The sequence below is a fragment of the Pelophylax lessonae genome (genome assembly GCF_965119305.1).
Source record: "Pelophylax lessonae genome assembly, chromosome: 1".
In the NCBI taxonomy this organism is placed as follows: Eukaryota; Metazoa; Chordata; class Amphibia; order Anura; family Ranidae; genus Pelophylax; species Pelophylax lessonae.
Genome location: NC_138768.1, coordinates 261126194 through 261141364, shown reverse-complemented (window position 1 = coordinate 261141364; position 15171 = coordinate 261126194). Strand labels below are relative to the sequence as shown.

Here is a 15171-nt window from a genome sequence, read left to right as displayed (position 1 = left end):
CTACGCTCTGCATTTCAGAAAAAAATAAGGTAAACATGGACACAATATGGCACACACAGCTACAAATTTAAACCTGTTCATTCATCTAGCGCAGGGCTGTTTAACTTGGGACCCTCCATCTGTTTCAGAACTCCCATGAGGCATTGCAAGGCTGTCAGTTAAACAAGCAGGACTCCAAAAGTAAGCGGCTTTATGGGACATGTAGTTCTGCAACTGCTGGAGGGCCACGGGTTGAGCACTTATGATCTAGCATGATTTACTACAACCTACGTTTTTTTTTTTTTTCCCATTCACATCTTAGTTTCTCAACTGTAGCTTTTTTTGTGCTGAATGGGTCGCAACATTTATTTTGATATTTGTGTAACAGGTCTTATACTGGATAATGTAGTCAAAGAAACGGACCCATCCCTGGTCCTGGAGCTGGGCACATACTGTGGGTATTCCGCGCTTCGCATAGCCCAGCTACTAAAGCCTAATGCTTACCTAATCACCATTGAGGTGAAAGAAGTTTATGCTGCTGTGGCCAGGGAGATGATTGAATTTGCTGGACTCACTGATAAGGTATATATAAAATATTTAGAAAATAAAACTTGATCAGTTTAAAAAGTATATTGAAAGCATTAGCTGGCTCAAAAACTGCTAAAACATATGTTAGATACAGAAGAGTACAGAGATACAGTAGATACAACCTTACAGTGCCTTGTATTCTTAGATCTTTCTTAGTCAAATTGAATGTAAAGGTATTTTTGAAATGCAATAATTTTACATTGATATTGCACAGAGTGGCCATAAATCTGCTCTTCTGGGGTCCCCGCCAGTGCTTCAGGCTCCTCCTTTTCCGAGCGTGCCCCCATAGCAAGCCTCTTGCTATGGGGGCACATCTGTGGGCTCGCTCTTGAACTGAGCTGTGAGCATCCATTGACACGCCCTCGCTCTTTGCTCGGAGGTTTGATTGAGAGCAGTAGGAGTCAATGGCTCCTGCTACTGCTGAGCCTCCTGTGAGAGAGGGGATTGAAGAGCAGCATTGCTACAGATGGGCACAGTTTTGGATGGATTTTGGGCTCAGGTATGTTTTTAAGAGAAGGCTGAAAGGAGCTGATTTTTTCTTTTTTTTTTTTTTTACCTTAATGCAGAGAATGCAATAAGGTAAAAAGAAAAAAACCCTTTTAATTTTAGAGCCACTTTACCACGTTCGCCCCGGAGGATTTGGCTGCTCAATGACCAGGCCCTATTTTGTGATTCGGCACTGCGTGACTTTAACAGACAATTGCGCGGTCGTGCGACGGTGTACCCAAATGACATTGATGTCCTTTTTTCCCAGAAACAGAGCTTTCTTTTGGTGGTATTCGATCACCTGTGCGATTTTTATTTTTTGCGCTATAAACAAAAAAAGAGAGTGACAATTTTGAAAAAATAACAATATTTTTCAAGTTTTTTTAGAATAAAATTCTCAAAAAAAAAATCAAAATTTTTTAACAGTTTAGGCCAATTTGTTTTCTGCTACATATTTTTGGTAAAAAAATTTGCAATAAGCATATTTTGATTGGTTTGCGCAAAAGTTATTGCGTTTACTAACTACGGGAAAGATTTACGTCATTTTTATTGTTTTTTTTTTTACTAGTAATGGCGGCGATCTGCGACTTTTTTTGCGGGACTGCAACATTGTGGCAGACAGATCGGACCCCTGACATTTTTGACACTTTTGGGGGTACCAGTGACATTACTACAGTAATCAGTGCTAAAAATATGCACTGTTACTGTAAAAATGACACTGGCAGGGAAGGGGTTAACTTTACTGGTGATCAAGGGGTTAAGTGTGTCCCTAGGGGCGTGATTCTAACTGTCAGGGGGCGTGGCTAGTGAAGTAACCACAGAGACATGTGATCCTATATAGCAGGGTCGCATAGCCTCTGTGATCACTTCAAGGAGAATGACAGACGGCTGTGTTTACATCAGCCGTCTGTCTTACTCCCTCTGCTGCGGGAAATTGCGAGTGGCCGGCGGCCATCGGAGCCGCCGGTCACACGCGCTGGCTCCCCAGGGAACGGGCGGGAGCGCCCCTACAGTCTCCTGAGCAAGTGACGTAGGCCTACGTCACTTTGCCCAGCAGCGGCTGAGTGTCGCAGTAAATGTACGGTGGGCGGGGTTAAAGTGGTTAAATTGGTGGTCTGCACAGCTTATGCACGAGGGTACCCCACTCTCTTGGCTACATTTTTAAGTGATTCTGCTAGTAGTATTAAAACAACTTTAAAGAATATTCTAAAAAAGAAAACAAAAGGAAGTATCTTTGCTGCTATCCACGCCTCTAGAGGGATTGCCTGTTGAAATCTTCTGCAGAACTGACATGTCTGCACTTATTGGTTCCACCTGCCAACCTACACGTTACACACAGTAGTAACTTGGAAGTTGACAAGAAGAACCAGTGAGAGTAGCAGGGGACCAGGAGACTGGCACTCTCAGAAGTAATGGTTTCTGCAGAAGATATCAGCAGACACTTCCTCTTGAACGAAGCAGCGCACATTGCAGAAAGACAAGCATTGATATTATTCTTTTTCAGGGGTTTTCCTTTAGACATTTTAATATTCCTGACAGGGTGAATTAAACTTACTTTGCATTAGTGTAAACACCACAGGGTTTTGGGAACTCCTAAAAACTTTCAAAGTGCCCACTAGTAAGACAATATATGGAATAATGCCTTTTGAATAATTGAGGTGTTTCTGTGTTTTGAAATGTCTTGATACAGTAGTATTGTAGTTTGTGTAGACACACTGACCTTCATTTGTGAAAGTGACAGTCCTGTAACTCAGGGTTGTAGTTAGCAATGACTTGAATGAGATGTTGCACAACTATTTATGTATAGGTTGTGTTTTTGATCCTAAAATCATTTACCTTCCATAAAACCCCCTGATCCTGCTATGTAATGTGATCTGATAGGTGCAGCAGGCATACATCATACACGTATACAGTACTGTGCACAAGTTTTAGGCAGGTGTGAAGAAATGCTGTAAAGTAAGAATGCTTTCAAAAATATATATTTAAAATTGTTTATTTTTATCAATTTACAACATGCAAAGTGAGTAAAAAGTAGAAAAATCTAAATCAAATCACTATACCCTTTGGCTTCAAAAGAGCATCAATTCTTACACCTGCTCAAAGTCAGGGCAACGTTAAGGACCACAGACGCAATGGTTGGCCGAGGCAACTTAATGCAGCAGATGAAAGCTACATCATGCTTACTTCCTTTCAACATCAGAAGATGTTTATCAGTTCCACCAGCACAAACCTGGTGGAAACCAGTGGGCCCCAGGCAATTTTTCCCTCTAATGCCCCATACACACGTGCAGATTATCTGCAGACTTTTGTCTGCAGACTTACCTTTTCTATGTAGTGCAAGGGCCTGCCGGATTGCATACAAATTGAAAGTGTTTAGGTTTGACCTCATATTATATGGTTTTGGTAAGTCTGCAGACAAAAGTCTGCAGATAATCTGCACGTGTGTATGGGGCATAACTTTTACTTTGCTGAGCAAATAAAAAAATTTCTGAGCGCAGAGCTCCCCAACCTTTTTATCGCCGCAGACCGATCAACGTTTGATAATTTTTCTGTGGCCCGCTGGGGGGGACGTGCCCACAGCATTGCCCCCAATCAATGCAGAGTGCCCACAGCATTGCCCCCAATCAATGCAGAGTGCCAGTGTGCCCCCTTTCAATGTAGAAATGCCAGCATGCCACCTTTCAATGTAGAGATGCCAGTGTGCCACCTTTCAATGTAGAGATGCCAGCGTGCCACCTTTCAATGCAGAGATGCCAGCGTCCCCCCGCGAGACCAGTGCACTTACCTGACGGCAGCTTCTCTTCAGTCCCAACTCCCCGAGTCCTCAGTCCTCCCGCCTCCTCCTTGGCCAACGGCATGGGTTTTGCCTTTCGGCCAATCAGGAAGCGGGAGGACCAGCTCCCTGATTGGCCAGGAGGAGGATCCGTGTGACAATAGCGAATTTTAATTTGCTATTGTTACACAATGGGCGGGCTCGGGGCGCACTGCTCTGCTCCCCGGCCGCCACGTCTGCGGCTGTGCGGTCTGAAACTGTGCTTGCGCGGGACCGTCAATTAGACTGCGCGTCTAATGTTTGATAAGTCTGGCCAGAAGCGGTCTCCAAGGAAGAATTGCAGCCAAAAAGCCATACCTTCAATGTGGAAACAAGGCTAAACTACTGAGCAATGTACGAAACCATAGCAACTGGGGTGCAGAAAAATGGCAGCAGGTACTCTGGACTAATGAGTCAAAATTTTGAATATTTGGTGTAGCAGGAGGCAGTTCGTTGAGGGGCTGGAGAGCGGTAGAATAATGAGTGTTTGTAGACAACAGTGAAGCATGGTGAAGGCTCCTTGCAAGTTTGGGGATGCAAATGGAGTTGGAGATTTGGTCATATCAATGGTGACCTCACTCTTGAAAAATACAGGCAGATACTTATCCATCATGCCATACAATCAGGAAGGCGTGTAATTGGCCTCAAATTATTTTTGCAGCAGGACAACCCCAAATATAGAGCCAATCACTAAGAACTATCTTCAGTGTAAAGAAGAACAGGGACTCTGGAAAATGATGGTTTGGCCCCCACAGAGCCCTGATCTAATCATCATTGAGTCTGTCTAAGATTTAGTGAAGAAATAGAAGGATTTATGGCAGCCTACATCCACAAAAGACCTGAGATTAGTCCTCCAAGATGTTTGGAACAACCTACCAGCTGAATTCCTTCAAAAACTGCGTGCAAGTGTACCTAGAAGAAGAATAGATGCTGTTTTGAAGTTAAAGGGTGATCACACCACATATAGATTTGATTTGGATTTCTGTTCATTTACCTTCTATTTTGTTAGTTGATAAAAAATAAACAATTAACACATCTGCCTAAAACTTTTGCACAGTACTGTATATAGTACAAGTGTAGGAATTGGCATTCTTTCTAAATGTGCTCCATGTGCTGAGACGGATGTAATGTTTGCACAGTATATTGTGGGCATATTCATTTCAACTTACCAGTTTTGTGGAAATTAAATAAGGAAATATAGATTTGCTCTGCTCATGATTGGACAATTGAAGTAAATCTTTACATAATCCATATGTTTGAGTATTCTCAAACAGTGGCAAAAACATTTCATAACCAACCCCATGGCCCCTATTGGGCTCAGCCAGAATAAGGAAAGATAGATAGATAGATAAAGTGTCCATTGGCAGCTCCCCTACTTGTGCAGCTGTTAGCGTTGTGCTTCCCCTTCTCTGCCTCCTCCTGGTCAGTAAGGCAAATGCAGGGCAAATGCCAACTCTTACATCAGAACCAGTGTCAAGTGGAGTGGGGGTGCTGTTTTCCACCTGACCCTATCCAAACCTCCACCCACTCCACTGCACAAGATATTGACAGCTCACCCGATTGCTGCTGCCATTTGTAAGCACAAAAGCTGGCAGAGATCATGGCTATGATAGAGGTCTTCTAAAGAGTGCCAACTTCTGTGCTTACAAATGGTGGCAGAGATTAGGTGAGTTGTCAAATCTTGTGTGAATATCACACTAGTAGAGGTCTGGATGGGGTCCAGTAGACCAGCAGGATTCAGAGAACAAGAGGTGATCCAAACACTTATCTCTTGGGTTCCGACTCCCCAAGCCCCCCTTCCCCCACCATCCAGTCCCCGATGAAGCAGCGGATCTAAGCATTTTTTAGGGTGCATTGTTATTATTCTCCACTGTCCCATTCTGATGTATGGTTCCTTTACCACAACACCTTATTTCGTATGCAATATTGTACATTCCATGTTCTGTAATCTCCTCTTTCTGTGTGCTCTACATTTGCTGTTTGACACCCCCTCATTCTTTACGCAATGTACATTTTCTATGTTGCTATCCCTTATTTCATATGCCATGCTGCACATTCTATATTCCACACCCCTTCGTTTCAGCTGTAGTTACATTGCTGTATGTTCCCTATTACACAACACTTCCTAACCATTTGTTGTCCAGGGCAATTTTCACATTTTCCACACACGTTAAAATCAGCACCACTTAGAATTACCAAACCATTATATATTTTCTGATAGCACAGGACATGGATGCGGCTGTTGCAATTTATGTCACACAATATTTGTAACCATTCTATAAACACTGCATTTCATGTCTCCAGATCAAGATAATAGAGGGTTCCACAGAACACATCATTCCAAGGCTGAGAACTGACTATGGGGTGGACCATGTCGACTTAGTATTTATTGATCATTTTAAGGAGCGATACACTGCTGACACCAAATTACTTGAAGTAAGTATCCTAATTAAGGCCACTGAGGAAGAATTATCTTGGAAAACATTTGATGAAATTTGAGCTGCACCGTAGTACACAGCCCAAATATTGCTCTCATTAGAATGCAGACTAATCTCGGACTTGGTGTTCTTCCAGGATGCAATTTCGAGGGTCTAACAGAGGTTTTATAGCCGGGAGCAATACAGCCGTGGCCAAAAGTTTTAAGAATGACACAAATATTAATTTTCACAAAGTCTGCTGCTTCTGTTTTTTTTTTAGATCTTTTTTCATCAGATGTTACTATTGTATATTGAACTATAATTACAAGCATTTCATAAGCGTCAAATGCTTTTCTTGGCAATTACGTTAAGTTTATGCAGTGTCAAAATTTGCAGTGTTGACTCTTCCTTTTCAAGACCTCTACAATTCGCCCTGGCATGCCGTAAGTCAATTTCTGGGCCACATCCTGACTGATGGCAGCCCATTCTTACATAATCAATGCTTGGAGTTTGTCAGAATTTGTGGGGGTTTTTTTTGTTCGTCCACCTCTTGAGGATTGACCTCAAGTTCTCAATGGAATTAAGGTATGGGGAGTTTCCTGGCCATGGACCCAAAATTTCGATGTTTTCTTCCCCAAGCCACTTATTTGTCACCTAAGCCTTATTGCAAGGTGCCTCATCATGCTGGAAAAGGCATTGTTTGCAAACTGTTATTGGATGGTTGGGAGAAGTTGCTCTCGGAGGAGGTTTTTGTACCATTCTTTATTCATGGCTGTGTTCTTGTGAAAAATTGTGAGTCCACTCCCTTGACTGAGAAGCAACCCCACACATAAAAGGTCTCGGGATGCTTTACTGTTGGCATGACAGGACTGATGGTAGCACCCACCTTTTCTTCTTTGGATAAGGTTTTTTCCGGATGCCCCAGACAATCAGAAAGGGGATTCACCAGAGAAAAAGACTTTACCCCAGTCCTCAGCAGTCCAATCCCTGTACCTTTTGCAGAATATCAGTCTATCCCTGATGTTTGTCCTGGAGAGAACTGGCTTCTTTGCTCCCGCTCTTTACTCCAGGCAATACTCCAAAAGTCTTTGCCTGTGTGTGCAGATGCACTCACACCTTCCTGCTGCCATTCCTGAGCAAGCTCTGCACTGGTGGTGCCCCCATCCCGCAGATAAATCAATAGTTGGAAACGGTCCTGCTGCTTGCTGGACTTTCTTGGGCGCCCCAATGCCTTCTTCACAAATGCAGTGGAAATGTTTTTTATGGGATTAAGTTAATTTTCATGGCAAAGGAGGGACGTTGCAATTAATCTGACCACTCACAAACATTCTGGAGTATGTGCAAATTGCCATTAAAAAAAAAAAAAAAAAAAAAAAAAAAAAACAACTGAGGAAGCAGACTTTTGTGACGACTTTGTGAATGTGTACAGCTGTGGCCATAAGTTTTAAGAATGACACAAATATACATTTTCACAAAGTGTAAGAGTCATAACATGCCTACTTCCAAAAGAAGTTTGATATGTTTACTTTGTGGAAGTTCTAGATGTAAATTATAAGATTCTCATGATAGGTATCATGGGAAAAGCGTGTGGTTAAATATCTGCCAAGGAGAAATTCAAAGACATGACCTGAAGCGTGACCCCAATAATGAGACGTGCAGCAAGGGACAGCAGACTAAGGGGTGAAAGCCATGGTATACAGGACAATGGAACCAGTGTGTTCTGCTGCCATCCCTACCCATTGCTTTACCTTAACCTGAGTACACCAACTGACCACTCATGCCAGAAGCAATGCTATAGCATAGCAGAACATCTGGTAAACCAATACCTGTTTTACTGATCCACTTTGCTCATTCAGCACCTTTTGGAGGCATCATGTCTTAAAAAGTATGGTGCATGTGTCACTTAAAATAAAATATATATAAAATGAGGATACATAAAAATAGTGTTTATCCATTATGAGTAGTGGGTTATTTTCTTTTTGTTAATTAATCTACAAAATGCATAAACAAATAACCTAAATTAAATTATTGTTGTGTACACACTTTGCCCTTAAAGCAGATCCAATCCTTCATGGTACACTTGACCAAAGTTAAAGCAGATGTCCAGCTTTACTCTCACTTTAAATAGTTTGTTTAGGCCAAGCTAACCCATTCAAACTATTTTCTACACTAACATGGGCACGCTGTATAAACTGTACATATCCTCAGTAGGGATTGACCGATATCGGTTTTTCGCTGCCGATACAGATATTTTGGCCATTGCATATCAGTATCGGTCGATATTTTGAACATTTAAAGTTTTGCAAAATAAACAATTTTCAACACAAATCTGTTAGACCCCATTCACACTGCCGTGACCTCATAAGGGGTGACTTGTTAGCGTGACTTTCAGCGCGACTTCAGTGTTACTTTGCACGAATTCAGCACGACTTGTATGATAGACCAGTGGTCCTCAACTCCGGTCCTCAGGGCCCACTAACAGGCCAGATTTTAAGTATTACCTTGGGGAGATGCAGACTAGAGTATTGCAATCACTGAGCAGAAAATTAGATCACCTGGGATGTATTTCAGTTATCTTGCAAACCTGGCCTGTTAGTGGGCCCTGAGGACTAGGGTTGAGGACCACTGTGATAGACGACTTTGTATTTGGCCAATCAGAATATGATGGTTCTGGGTCATGCTCAATCACACAAAAAAAGTTCTTAAAATTGTCGTTTTTAATAGAGAGCCAATTATTGAAAAAATTATTGAAAAAGAAAAAAATAAGATTTCGTGTTTGTGGGGGTCTAAAAAGTGCACCTGTGACGTTTCAGCTCTGTAGCATGTCCAGAACCAGAAAAAGATAATTTTTCTTAGAATTTTTAGTAGCACAGGGATGGGGCTCCACTCCACCTGGGCGTTTTTAACTGCATGAAAACTGATAGGAAAACCGCACTTGCAGGGACATCAGTTTTACATCATCTGATTGTGAATGATGCACAAACTGCTGCAGTAGTGCACTCATTCACTTCAATAATTTTAAATCACTACTGCAGTGCAGTCAGTGCAAAACTGCTAGATAAAAAGCAAGACAAACAGCTAGACCAAGGGTCTTCAAACTGTGGCCCTCCAGCTGTTCAGGAACTACAATTCCCATCATGTCTAGCCAGGTCTGACTGTCTGTCTGTGGGTGAATGTATGACGGCTGTGTTAAACATACTGTGTGCACTGTACACTGCACACTCACTGTCCCGAGACTCCCCGACTCCAGACGAGGCTGAGGGAGGCGGCCTAGGAAGGCAGAAGCTGTCCCAGTGCGCGGAGGCGCGTGGCACAACATACGCAATGACGTCACGATAATATTGGCAATATCGGTAACCTCCGGGGCCGATTCCGATATATCGGGAAAAGTGCATATCGGCCCTCGATATATTGGCATTGCCAATAATCGGTCAATCTCTAATCCTGTTACGCACAGTATACAGCACTGTGTTCCAGGTGTGAGATGAGATCTTATGTCTCACACCTGTGACAAAATAGTCGGGCTGAGTGGTGCTCAGCCATTCATAGGCACTAATTAATTCTATTGATAAATCCAAAACTTCCTCTGATTAGCAGAGAGTCAGGCTGATGATATAACTATCTCCAACTTGTTTGAGTGCTCATGTTGCACTGCAGGTAGGGCATTGGGCAAGCATATTCACTTGAAACTTTGGCAACGAAGTTTCAGAACCTTTTTGGAGTGTTGCACACCTGCTAACTGCGTATAGGGTGCCATTAAGGATGAATGGCACTAAAACAAATGATGCACGTTTTGTCGCAATTGTGTGATCTGTAGTCACAGCCAGAATCTCGTTATTCCGTCAGTGATTCGGATATGCTACAGTGTAAATTTGGGCTCTAAGGATTCTGCAGGAATATGGTTCAGTTTATGAACAGATGTGTAAGAGGAATTAAACTAGGCAAGGAAAAGGCATGCTCTACTAGCTAGACAAGAGCTAGACCGAGCACAGCAACAAGACATACACTGATAAGCCATAATATTACGACCACCCACCATACCCCATCATAGCATGGTATGCTGAAGGTATGCTGTGATATCTGGCACCAAACCATCAGTAGCAAATCCTTCTTTAAGTTGCAAGGTAGGGCCTCCATGGATGAGACTTGTTTTCCCAGCACATTCCACAGATACTCAATTTGATTGAGATGCAGAGAACTTGGAGGCCAAGTCAGCACCTAGAATTCAATGTTGTGTCCCTAAACCATTTTTGAATTCATCAGACCAGGCCACATTCTTCCATTGCTCCGTAGTCCAGTTCTGATGCTTAAGGGTCCATTGTAGGCACTGTTAGTTTTGGACACGCTGACCATTCTGTGGCTATGCAACATTAACTTTTACAGCAATTTGAGCTACAGTAGCTATTCTATTGGATGGGCCAGCCTTTGCTCACCATGTGCATCAATGAGCTTTCACTGCCCATGACCATGTCGCCAGTTTTCCTTCCTTGGATCACTTTTGGTAGGTCCTGACTAAAGGACACATCCCACAAGAGCTGAAGTTGCTCTGAGCCATGGGTCTAACCTTTACAGTTTGGCCATTTACACTTGCCCATTTTTCTGCTTTCAAAACACACTAACTTCAGGGATAACATGCCTGCATTCAGGGTTGGTCTTTCGCAGGTGATCACTGCTTGGGCGATTACATGCACGCAGCCACAAATAGCTCAGGGATCTGTAGGCCTCACATTTTTTTTTTTTTTTATTGGGACAAGGAACTCCTGCATCTAATCACAAACATCCCCATCCACAAGTGTTGGGGACCTACTCTGACTGTCAGCACAAAGGGGCAACCTTTTATTTTCACCTCTTATTTTAAAGTGGGCTAGCCATTCTCACACAGGGCAGAATAGGACTGTTGTTAGCAGGCATAGGGATCTCTGTAAGTGATGTGCTCATTAACATAATTACCTAAAGCCTTACTTTTGTTGGCATCACCTTGTTTATTATAATGGTGAATAATTAAAACCTGGAATGTTTGTAGCAACTTTAGATGTTAACGATCTTCTTCACTGAATGCAGGACTGCGGATTACTCAAGAAAGGATCAGTGTTATTAGCAGACAACGTTGTGTATCCTGGTGCTCCAGACTTCCTGGAATATGTACGGACAAGTGGTCGCTATGACTGTACCAACTATCCATCTCACATAGAATACTCGGATAAGCCAGATGCTCTGGAAAAGGCTGTGTTCAAGGGGTAGTAACTTGTCATCCATGCAACTGAACTGGTTAACAAAAAGCATCCTAAATTCTCTTTAGTAAAATGTTGAAAGAATTGATTACTGGAAAAATAAGTATTAGGACACTGTTATTTGAAAGTACAATACAAGTTTATAGAAAGGTTTGCACAAATATCTTGAAGTGAGGCCAAAGACAATGAAAAAGAAGGGCCTAAAAGCATATCTAAACCCAAAAACAAGACTTGAATATATTGCAGATTATCTGTCGTTAGATGTGGTGTCTACATTAGATTATTTTTTCAGGCTTGTTTTTCTTTATGTAGAAAAAGGACCGAGTGCTAAGGAAAAACTTATAACTCAATCACCCAGCGCTTAGTAATAAATGCAGCAATATCTCATGTGCATATAGACAGTAAAAATCTAAAATCTTAAAAAAGCAGCTGCCTAAAGTAGTTAATATGTAAAAAAAAAAAAGGTGCGTACCAACAAGTTAATAAGCACAAGCAGCGCTACGAATCCACAAAGAAACAGTAAATATCTACAATGATAAAGCTCTACAATAATAAAGCTCTCATAATACATCAATATGTGAAACAAGGTAGGGTGTCAGAGTCCAACGTGAAAAAGTCCATCACCAACTAGACTTCAAATGGGGTCTTGGGAAGGAAACAGCAGACCAAATGTAAAACAGTTGCTGGAAGTATGCCTCCACCTCACCACGTGCAAATCCCCAAGGTTATGCTCTTACCAGATTTCTCGGTCCATAAAGCCCGTAGTCAATGGTGTTCTCAAATAGATTGTCACCAAACTCAGCACTCAATAGCATTAGCTCACGGCTGCAGTGTCCTCAAACCAGTCGTGCATATGAGAGAGTAAAAGGTGCACATAGGGCAATATTGTTTGATAAAACAACGCACCTTTATTATAAAAAAACCCTCTCCCATTACACTCACATTTAAAAGGACAATAAACAGCATATCATCATAGGCAATACGATCTCTGCCGGCCGCTTACCGGTCTCCCGCCCGCTGTTCAGCGTCCCGGAAGTTGCCAATCCTCGTGGCTAGACAGCGTCCTGTTGCCTGGGTGACCGCGCAAGCCACCGCCCTAACGTGTTTCGTCAGAGGACTTCAACGGAGAGCGCCTTCGCTCCACATTGGACTCTGACACCCTACCTTGTTTCACATATCGATGTATTGTGAGAGCTTTATTATTGTAGAGTTTTATCATTGTAGATATTTACTGTTTCTTTGTTTTTCTTTATATTCATTTGGTGATCCTGAGAAAATAAAACACTGCTTCTGGGTTTCTTTGCTCCATTGTAACTTTGGAAGTTCCACAGTTGTCACACCCGCTGGACTTCAAACAGATCTGATTTTGTTTATCTTCATTACATGGTGGATTGATGGAACTGATAGTTTACACAAGGTAGATAAGGATGAGTGTCTTTTTCACCTCCCAAGTAGTAACAAGGGCACTGTATTTCTGGCAAGATCAGCAGGTAGTTTCTGAACGTGCTTAAAAAAAAAAAAATAATAAATTAAAAAAAAAATAATAAAATTAAAAAAACAAAAACAAATAATTAATTAAAAAAAATAATAATAATAAATTAAAAAAAAAATGAATGCAGTTATTGCAGCTAAGGGCTGGTAATCTGTAATATATTACATGTTTGTTTTAGGGTTTAGATATGCTTTAAAGCAGTGGATGTTCAGTGTTGCCAGACCTACACTTAAATCATCTCTCGATTATCGATTTGTTGTTTTTATAGACCCAAGCACTGGTGGATGGGATTAGAATTTGCTTACTTTTCCAAGACTGTTTCAAATGCTCTTTTGCTCAAGCAAATGTTTAACACAAAGAAGAATGGTGAAAAATGATTGCTCATTGTTTACCTTTCCCATTTATTGAAAGCTGCTGAATTGACTGTTCCTTCTTCCATTGTAGCATTAGGGATATGGCCAATGTAAGTTTGACTGTATCTGATCTCATCAAAGTTCAGAATAGATGATAAACACGTTGACCAGTTATGTAATTAAAATCTGAACCCTAAATGTTCACTGTAGTATGGATTTTCTTGAAAAGCATCAAAAGGAACCAGGACCAGATGATGGCTGCTGGCTACACTTGCCTCTAAGAGGCAGTTCTAGTAGGAACAACACTTAAAAAGAACCTACTAAAGGTGGTTTTGGGAACCTTAGTAGCTATTGTTACTAAGTATGATGGCATGTCAAATTAGAAGGTTTCGTATTTTTAATTACTAGTATGTTTGTCACTTTTAAACTTGCTACAGTATTTAATGTCCCTTCATTCCCACCCCTCACAATACAGTACTGGTCTCAGTGCCAGTTCACACTTATTCAAATTTTATGCGGATCAGATTACGATCCGAAAAGCAAAGATTTGTATGTCATCTAAAAAAGCATTATTTCTAATAAAGGGTGTTTGATCTGGTTAAAAAAACAAAAAAAAAAGTCCTGTGCACGTTTAGTGCAGGTGACGTAAAAGCTTTTTTAGGAACTCCTGTTCTCTTGACCCACATACTAATCATGGAACCAGTCTTAATTCCATAAAGTTACTGCCCCAGAACTGGCACAGAGCCTTGCAAACATAAAATGGCTGCTCCCATAACAAAATTCTGAGATTGGAGCCTTGCTTTTGTCACAGACCCACTTTAACCACTTGGCTGCAGGTCGGCTCTGTCCCGCTAAACGACATACCTGTACAATCGCTGCGTACGCGCCCATTCACCACAGGGGAAGCTGATCAGCGGGTCCAGCAGCCATGATTGCAGCCAAGCAGCCACGATCGCTCCCTGTGGAGATAGAACAGCGGTCTGCCGTTGCAAACACGGCAGACGGCTGTTCTGTCAGTTATGAACACAGGGATCCTGTGTTCCTCCTATTTAGGAACACAGGACTCTGTTCATTCAGTAAATACATCCCCACTCACAGTTAGAAAGCACTCCCTAGGGACACATTTAGCCCTTTGATTGCCCCTGGTGTTAACCCCTTCCCTGCCAGTGTCATTAGTACAGTAACAGTTCAAATTTTTAGTACTGATTTCTGTAGTAATGTCCCTGGTCCCCCCCCCAAAAGTGTCAAAAATGTCAGTTAGGTGTCCGATCTGTCCGCCGCAATGTCGCAGTCCCTGTCACTGCTCCCCGCCATTACTAGCAAAAAAAAAAAAAAAGTAAAAAATGACAAATCTTTCCCCTAGATTGTAGACGCGATAACTTTAGCGTAAACCAATCAATATACACATATTGGGATTTTTTTTAACCAAAAATACAATTTGGCCTAAAATTATGAAAAAATTTGATTTTTAAATGTTTTTTATTGGGAATGTTATATAGCAGAAAGTTAAAAATATTGTTTTTTTCTTCAGAATTGTCGCTCTTTTTTGTTTATAGTGCAAAAAAAAAAAAAAAAAAATCGAACAGGTGATCAAATACGACCAAAAGAAAGCTATTTATGGGAGAAAAAAAAAAGGGACATTCATTTTATTACGGTACAGCGTCACACAAACGCGCAATTGTCAGGTAAAATAACGCAGTGCCGTATCACAAAAAATAGCCTGGTCATTAAGGGGGGTAAATTCTTCTGGTCCAGAAGTGGTTAATGAGGTTGAGTGGAAATTGTTTATCTCATCTAACAATTTAAAAATATT

The 15171-nt window shown here is 41.5% G+C and overlaps 1 protein-coding gene across 1 annotated transcript in view; it reads left to right on the top strand.

Moving 5' to 3' along the window:
• The window catches only part of LOC309544258 (uncharacterized protein), a 79155-nt gene extending 67617 nt beyond the window's left edge, over window positions 1-11538 (top strand). The window contains exons 8-10 of the mRNA XM_082243162.1: window positions 368-561; window positions 6170-6301; window positions 11344-11538. Of these exons, the coding sequence (XP_082099288.1) occupies window positions 368-561; window positions 6170-6301; window positions 11344-11523 (506 nt within the window). The 3' untranslated portion in view covers window positions 11524-11538. The remainder of the gene's footprint in view (window positions 1-367; window positions 562-6169; window positions 6302-11343) is intronic.
• The last annotated feature ends 3633 nt before the right edge of the window (window positions 11539-15171 follow it).